We start from the raw sequence: 7632 nt of genomic DNA, 5'->3' as shown, positions 1-7632 counted from the left end.
TTGTAAAGGGATTGAATTCTTAATTTGATTCTCAGCTTGGTCACCATTGGTGTATAGCAGTGCTACTGATTTGTGCACATTGATTTTGTAACCTGAGACTGCTGTATTTGTTTGCCAAATCTAGGAATCTTTTGGAGGGGTCTTTAGTATTTTCTAGGTATGCAATCATATTATCTGCAAACAGCGACAGTTTTGACGTCCACTTTTCTTCTTTTGAACTAAGAATGAAACTGAGGAAATTACTTGAACACTTTCCATATCAAGGTCCTGACAAATTAACATGAGGTGAGAGACTAATAATAATAGCAGGATTATAGCGATGTCAAGAAACCGTGAAAAGAATTAGAGTCAATTCTTCCTGTCCTATTTGCAAGAATTCACATACTTTTCTCTGATGTTGTAAATTTATGCTTAATAATTTTTATTCATATTTTTGAGTCATATTCTAGAATTTTTCATTTTATAAAATGAATAAAGCAAATTTCATCACAAAATCAACCTTTCTTTATATTTTCTTTCTTTCTTTATCTTGGTAGAAAAATTTATTTAATGAATGCCACTATTCATTTCTCCACTTTCTCATCCTTAAATAACTCTTACCTTAACAGAGAACTTCCCAAACCTAGAAAAATATATCAATATCGAAGTACAAGAAGGTTATAGAAATACCAAGCAGATTTAACCCAAAGAAGACTACCTCAAGGCATTTAATAATCAGATTCCCAAATGTCAAAGATAAAGGAACCTAAAAGCAGCAAGAGAAAAGAAACCAATAACATATAAAGGAGTTCCAATACATCTGATAGCAGACTCCTCAGTAAAAATCTTACAGATCAGAAAACACATGACATATTCAAAATTCTGAAGGAAAAACACTTTTATCCTAGAACAGTATACCCAGTGATATTATCATTTGACAATGAAGAAGAAATAAAGACAGAAAATAAAAAGCAGAAAACTAAAATATACCACCATAGAATATCACATTTACTTTTAGAAGACACAAGAGAAGGAAAGTAAGAAGAGAAGACTACAAAACAATCAGAAAACAAATAACGAATGGCAGGAGTAAGGGCTTGTGTATCAATAATAACGTTGCAGGTAAATGGACTAAACTCTCCAATAAAAAGACATAGAGTGGCTGATGGATTAAAAAAAACAAGACCCAACAATATGTTGCCTATAAGAAACATGCTTCAGCTATAACAACAAACAGACTGCAGGAAAAGGCACAGAAAAAGATATTCCATGAAATTAGAAACCAAAAAAGACCAGAAGTAGCTATACATATATCAGACAAAATAGATTTCAAGAAAAAAGTTATAAAAAGAGACAAGGTCATTATTAAAATGTCCACACTACCCAAAGAAATCTACAGATTAAATGCAATCTCTATCAAATGTCAATGACATTCTTTACTGAAAAGAAAAAAAACTATTCTAATATTTATATGGAACCACAAAAAATAGCTAAAGCTATCCTAAGAAAAGAAACAAAACTGAAGAAATCACTTGACTTAAATTATTCTACAGAGCTATTTTAACCAAAATAGCATGATACTAGGATGAAAACAGACACACAGACCAATGGAAAAGACCAGAGAACCCAGAAACAAATCCATAAATCTTAACTGAACTCATTTTCAACATAAATTCTGAGAACATACACTGGGGAAAGGACAGTCTTTTCAATAAATGGTGCTGGGAAATCTAGATATCCATATGCAAAAGGATGAAACTAGACCCCTATCTTTCGTTATAGAGAAAAATCAAATAAAAATGGATTAAAGACTTAAATCTAAAACCTCAAACTATGAAACTACTAAAACAAGGCATTGTGGAAACTCTCCAAGACATTGGAGTAAAGATTTCTTGAGTAATACTCCACAAACACAAACAATCAAAGCAAGCATGGACAAATGGAATCACATCAAGTTAAAAAGCCTCTGCACAGCAAAGAAGACAATCAACAAAGAGAAGAAACAACCCACAGAATGGGAGAAATTATTTGCAAACTATTCATCTAACAAAGGAGTAATAACTAGAATATATAAAGAGCTCAAACAACTGGAGGGAAAAATTAATATTCTGATTAAAAAATTGGTGAAACATCTGCACAAACATTTCTCACAAGAACATCTTCTCAAAAGAAATACAAATGGGAAATAGCTCTATGAAAAGGTGCTAAATAATATTGATTATCAGAGAAATGCAAATCAAACCTACAATTACATATCATCTCACCCCAGTTAAAATGGCTTTTATCCTAAAGACAAGCAATAACAAATGATGGTCAGAATGTGGAGAAAAGGGATATTCACACACTGATGGTGGTAAAGTAAATTAATACAACCACTAGGGAGAACAGTTTGGAGTTTCCTCACAAAATAACAAATAGAATTACCATATGATCCAGCAATCCCACTTCTAGGTATATATGATAAAGAAAGAAAACCAGAATATTGAAGAGATATCAGCACTCCTATGTTTGTTGCAGCAGTAATCATAATAGCCAAGATTCGGAAGCAAGCTATGTCCATCAATGGATGAATGGATAAAGGAAATGCAGTATATACACAATGGAGTACCTTCGAACCATAAAAAATGAGAACCTGTCATGTGTACCAACGTGAATAGAACTACTGGTCATTATGTTAAGTAAAATAAGACAGGCACAGAAAGGCAAACTTTGTATGTTCTCACTGATTTGTGGGAGCTAAAAATTAAAACAATTGAACTGCTGGAGATAAAGAATGGAATGATGGTTACCGGATGCTGGGAAGGGTAGTGGGGGTGGTCATGGAAGTAGGGATGGTTTGGGGTACAAAAATATAATTAGATAGAATAAATAAAATCTAATATTTAATATTCACACAACAATGTGAATACAAACAATAACAATTTATTGTACATTGAAAAATAACGTAAAAAGTATATTGGAGTGTTAACATAAAGGAAGGACAAATGCTTGAGGTTATCAACACCCCATTTACCCTGATGTGATTTTATGCATTGTATGCCTGTATCAAAATATCTCATGTACCCCATAAACAAAGACACCTACTATGCACCAATAACATTAAAAATTAAAGAAAAAATAATTCTTACTCACTTTCGGCTTTCCCCAGGCTATCTTTCATCTCATCATTCCACTGAAATAGCTTTTGTCAATTTCAAAAAGAAAAATGACTCTCATCAATATTGAATATTATTAATTAGTTCATTTAGGAACAGTACCTTTTCTTGACTTCTGGAGCATACCACACACTATGTTATTCTTCATTCTCACTGAACACTTCTCCTAGACTTTTCTTCTTCCTTTCCTTCTGCATTTCTTCATATTAACATATCTCTGGGTTCATTTCTATTTCCTTTTTGCACCAATTTCCTAGGCATTCCAGTATAAATAGTCATAAATTGTTTTGTTTGTAAATGACTCCCAAACTGATTAACTCATTAAGGGATTTATAGAAGCTCAGGTGCAAGTTCAAGGTGATGTTAACTTCACTCTACCTTTTTCTTAGTGTCTCACTGCAAATATGAAAACTATAAAATCAAATATTTTAACTTATTTTATGCCAATAACTGGACCTGGAAGGCTCACCTACATGTCCCCAAGCTGGAAGCTTAAGCACCAGCCCCTCAGGGTGGATCCTGGGGCAGCCACCAAGGACCCAGAGTCTTCCAGGGTGTGGAGTGGAGATACCTTTGTGGCCCCAAGTTGTCTGTCCAGGAAGGGATGGGAGGCCTAAACTCCCAATGCAGAACAGCGGATGTTTCAAATGCCTCAACATATGGCAGGAATGAAGTGAAGAGGATGCTGCTGCATCAGCATCAAAACACCTGAAGAAAGGGGCAGCTCAGGCTCCTTTTCTAGTCTCGTGGGTCTGCTGAAGGCTTGAAATTATGCCCTAGCGCTGAGTGGAGAGCGCCCTGCTGCTCCATTATCGCTGCACAGAAAAGGATGGGCTACTTAGGTTCCTAATCGAGGCAAGTGGGTGCATCAACATGCCTGGAAATATATCCCTCAGTGAGGAACAGAGGAACTGCTGAGAAGTGGAGTAAATACTGCAGCAGAAAGGTCCTTGCAGGAAAGGGAGGGATGGCTGAGGCCCCTATTCCAAGCAAGGGGATGTGCCGAATGCGAGGAAATACCAGGTATACAGCAGAGGGAGCACCGTCGCACCAAGTTCTTCGCAAGGGATGGAAGGTGTTGCCTAGACTCCCTCCAGGCAAGGAGAAATGGGGTCAGCTTCCCTCTCAGTCCTTGAAACTGGTTGGGCACAACCCCCTGACAGACCAAAAGAACAGGCTGAGGTACCAGCAGTGGCAGACACGGACCATTCTAGACTGCAGCGTTAGTCCTGTGGCAAATCACACTACCCAGGCGAAACCACAGCTTTCGCAACTCACATCCGGCTACAAGCCAGCCGCTGGAGAGAGTCCGATTTCCGTGTCTACTGCTGGAGCACACACTCCATATTAGTCGCCCAAGTGGAGCGCCTACCGCTGGTGCACACAGGCCACACTTGCTGCCCACACTTGCTGGCTCTGGGGCTCCTTTTCCTGCTCCAGAGGAAGTGCTCCAGTCTCCAGCAGGAAACTAAAATGCCTATGCTGGCTGCCGCTGCCAGGTAACCAAACAGTGACTGACGCTGTGTGCCCTTGGATTGAAAATGACATCCTCTCAGTCTCAGGTCTGAGAAAATGACTGCAGCTTTCTCCAATGTCACCACCTCCCGGCCCCTCCCCCTGTTAGCTCCAGGGCTTTGGAAAAACAAGGTGCTCTCTGGGTGGCTTTTTGCTTCATGGAAGCGTGGTGGAAAAGTGAATCACAGTAGAGAGACTCTACCTCTCTTATGTGTATACTAACATAAATTTCAATGAAAATTAAATATATATTCCAGTATTTCCCATATTCTCGTGTGTGAATATGTGAAGAACAAAAAAAGAATAAATTGTAGTTTGTTTCATGTATTATACAATATAATCTTTTACATTAAAAGTCTCAATGAGTAAATACTTTTATTCTGAGTCTATACAATAAATATCTAAAAAAGCGAACTCATTAGCAAAGCAAAACTGAAGAACTAAGGCTGTGATAACAGATCATTTTAAACTTGTCCTGCTTCCCTGGGTAAATAAACAGAGAATTATGAAAAATGTCCTGATTTCTTCTAATGTTCTATCCTTCAGTTATCAGAAAGTGGAAAAAAAGTGTGGCCTGCCTTACAGGGTTTTAGAGATCACTAAAGCTGTTGATACGTGAATTAAGATACAGAATGTCCCACAAAGCACAGTTCCTGTTTCATAATAAATGTCCAATAGATCTAAGTGGTAATATGAAAATACTGGTCTCTCAATCTCTCTTAATGTCATAATCCTGGGTAATTTCCTTTCAAATGCTGTCAGGAAGATAATTAAGAATAATAATGTTGATTATTCCTCTTGGCAAAGGATACTCCAGGAGCGCAGGGATTCCAACACCTCTAAGTTCCAGGTCTCTGAGTTCATCTTGATGGGATTCCCTGGCATTCACAGCTGGCAGCACTGGCTCTCCCTGCCCCTGGCTCTGCTCTACCTCTTAGCTCTCAGTGCCAACATCCTTATCCTGATCATCATCAACAAAGAGGCAGCACTGCACCAGCCTATGTACTATTTCCTGGGCATCTTGGCTGTGGTGGACATGGGCCTGGCTACCACCATCATGCCTAAGATTTTGGCCATCTTATGGTTCAATGCTAAAACCATCAGTCTCCGGGAGTGCTTTGCTCAGATGTATGCCGTACATTGCTGTGTGGCCATGGAGTCAGGTATCTTTGTCTGCATGGCTATTGATAGATATGTAGCCATTTGTCAGCCACTGCGATATCCATCAATCATCACTGAATCTTTTGTGTTCAAAGCAACTGTGTTTATGGCACTGAGAAACAGCCTATGTCCCATCTCAGTGCCTGTGTTGGCTGCTCAGAGACACTACTGCTCCCGGAATCAGATTGAGCACTGTCTTTGTTCTAACTTTGGAGTCACTAGCCTATCTTGTGATGACTGGAAAATTAATAGTATTAACCAGCTACTTCTGGGTTGGGTACTCATGGGAAGTGACTTGGGTTTGATTATTTTATCATATGCTTTAATACTTCACTCTGTCCTGAAGCTGGGAGAGATAATAAAAAATGTATGATACTACACATGAATAAATGTAAAATATCACACATAAGTTTCTTCTTTGTTATTTTTTATTTCTCTTTCTTCCATCTGAATTAAGTTGCCTTGTATCAGCCTGCACCTTTATCACCCTGGAAGAACTTTATGACACTATCTCTTATCTGTTTTGTCTTTACTCCGTAAACAATGGGGTTTAGAGTTGGTGGAAGAAGAAGATAAATATTAGCCACGATAATGTGAAGAGAAGGGGGAATTGTGTGCTCCCCAAAACGGTGAGTAAAGAAAGTAAAGAATGCAGGAACATAGGTGATGATGATGGCAGATATATGAGCAGTGCAGGTACTGAAAGCCTTCTGCCGAGCATCTGATGAGGAGAGGCTGATCACTGCCTGGAGGATCATAGTGTAAGAGACAGATATACAACAAATGTCAAACACTCCAATCAAGAGAGCAACCATTAGACCATAGATTACATTGACCTTGATGCTGGCACAGGACAGCTTTACCACAGACATGTGGTCACAGTATGTATGGGAGATGATATTGCTTTGGCAGAAAGGCAAACGCTTGACCAAGAATGGGAAAGGAATCATCAGCAATACACCCCTCAGGAAGGTGGCAAGCCCAGCCTTGGCAATGATAGGGTTGGTGAGTATGGTAGCATAACGTAAAGGGTAGCAAATGGCTATATAGCGGTCCAGAGCCATGAGCATGAGCACACCAGACTCCACACCTGTGAACCCATGAACAAAGAACATCTGGGACAAGCAAGCATTGAAGTTAATTTCTTTGAGACTGAACCAGAAGATGCAGAGTGCGTTGGGTAGAGTGGTGGTGCAGGTAAGGAGGTCGATGAGGGAGAGCATGGCCAAAAAGAAATACATCGGACGATGTAAGGACTCCTCATAATAAATGAGGTACACAAGACCAAGATTCCCCACAAGGGAGATGATGTACATTGTGCAGAGTGGGAGGGAGATCCATACATGTACTCTTTCCAGACCTGGTATTCCATTAAGAATAAAAAATTGGGGAGCCACATATGAATTGTTGGAAACCAGCATAATGAATTAAATACAGGCATTCTATTTTTCCAGAAGTTTCATCCTGAGGAGAAGGAATTAAGAAACAAATTTCACTCAAATTTTCCTTGCAAATACAAACTCAAATTCAGAATAAAATTAAGGTTAAAATGGCACCAACAATTATAAATAATAGTGACTATGAAAATACACAATGTATTGAATAATACTATATTCCAGTAACATTTTAAAAGTGTCATAAACAGTATAAATGTAATTCTATAGCCATAAGTAAAAAGTTATATAAGTATTTTTTACAACCAAAGAGAAGTAGAAACTGAGGGACAGAAAGATTGAATAATATTCGCTGTCACATAACTAGATTCAGGAACACAAACAGTATTCATATGTGACTTCAACACCCATGGAGTCTTTTTACCGTG

General features: G+C 38.4%; 1 protein-coding gene across 1 annotated transcript; it reads right to left on the bottom strand.

The window, feature by feature from the left end:
• Positions 1 to 6277: 6277 nt before the first annotated feature.
• LOC105720124 (olfactory receptor 52N5) lies at positions 6278 to 7251 on the bottom strand. Its single transcript, XM_012456425.2, is given in 2 exon segments — positions 6278 to 7207; positions 7210 to 7251. Coding segments are annotated over 2 exon segments (972 nt in total).
• Between the last annotated feature and the right edge of the window lie 381 nt (positions 7252 to 7632).

The sequence above is a fragment of the Aotus nancymaae genome, unplaced genomic scaffold, assembly GCF_030222135.1.
Source record: "Aotus nancymaae isolate 86718 unplaced genomic scaffold, 86718_ANA_hifiasm-v0.15.2.pri h1tg000059l, whole genome shotgun sequence".
Lineage (NCBI taxonomy): Eukaryota > Metazoa > Chordata > Mammalia > Primates > Aotidae > Aotus > Aotus nancymaae.
The sequence above is the reverse complement of the archived record's forward strand: the minus strand, read 5'-3'. Positions and strand labels throughout refer to the sequence as shown.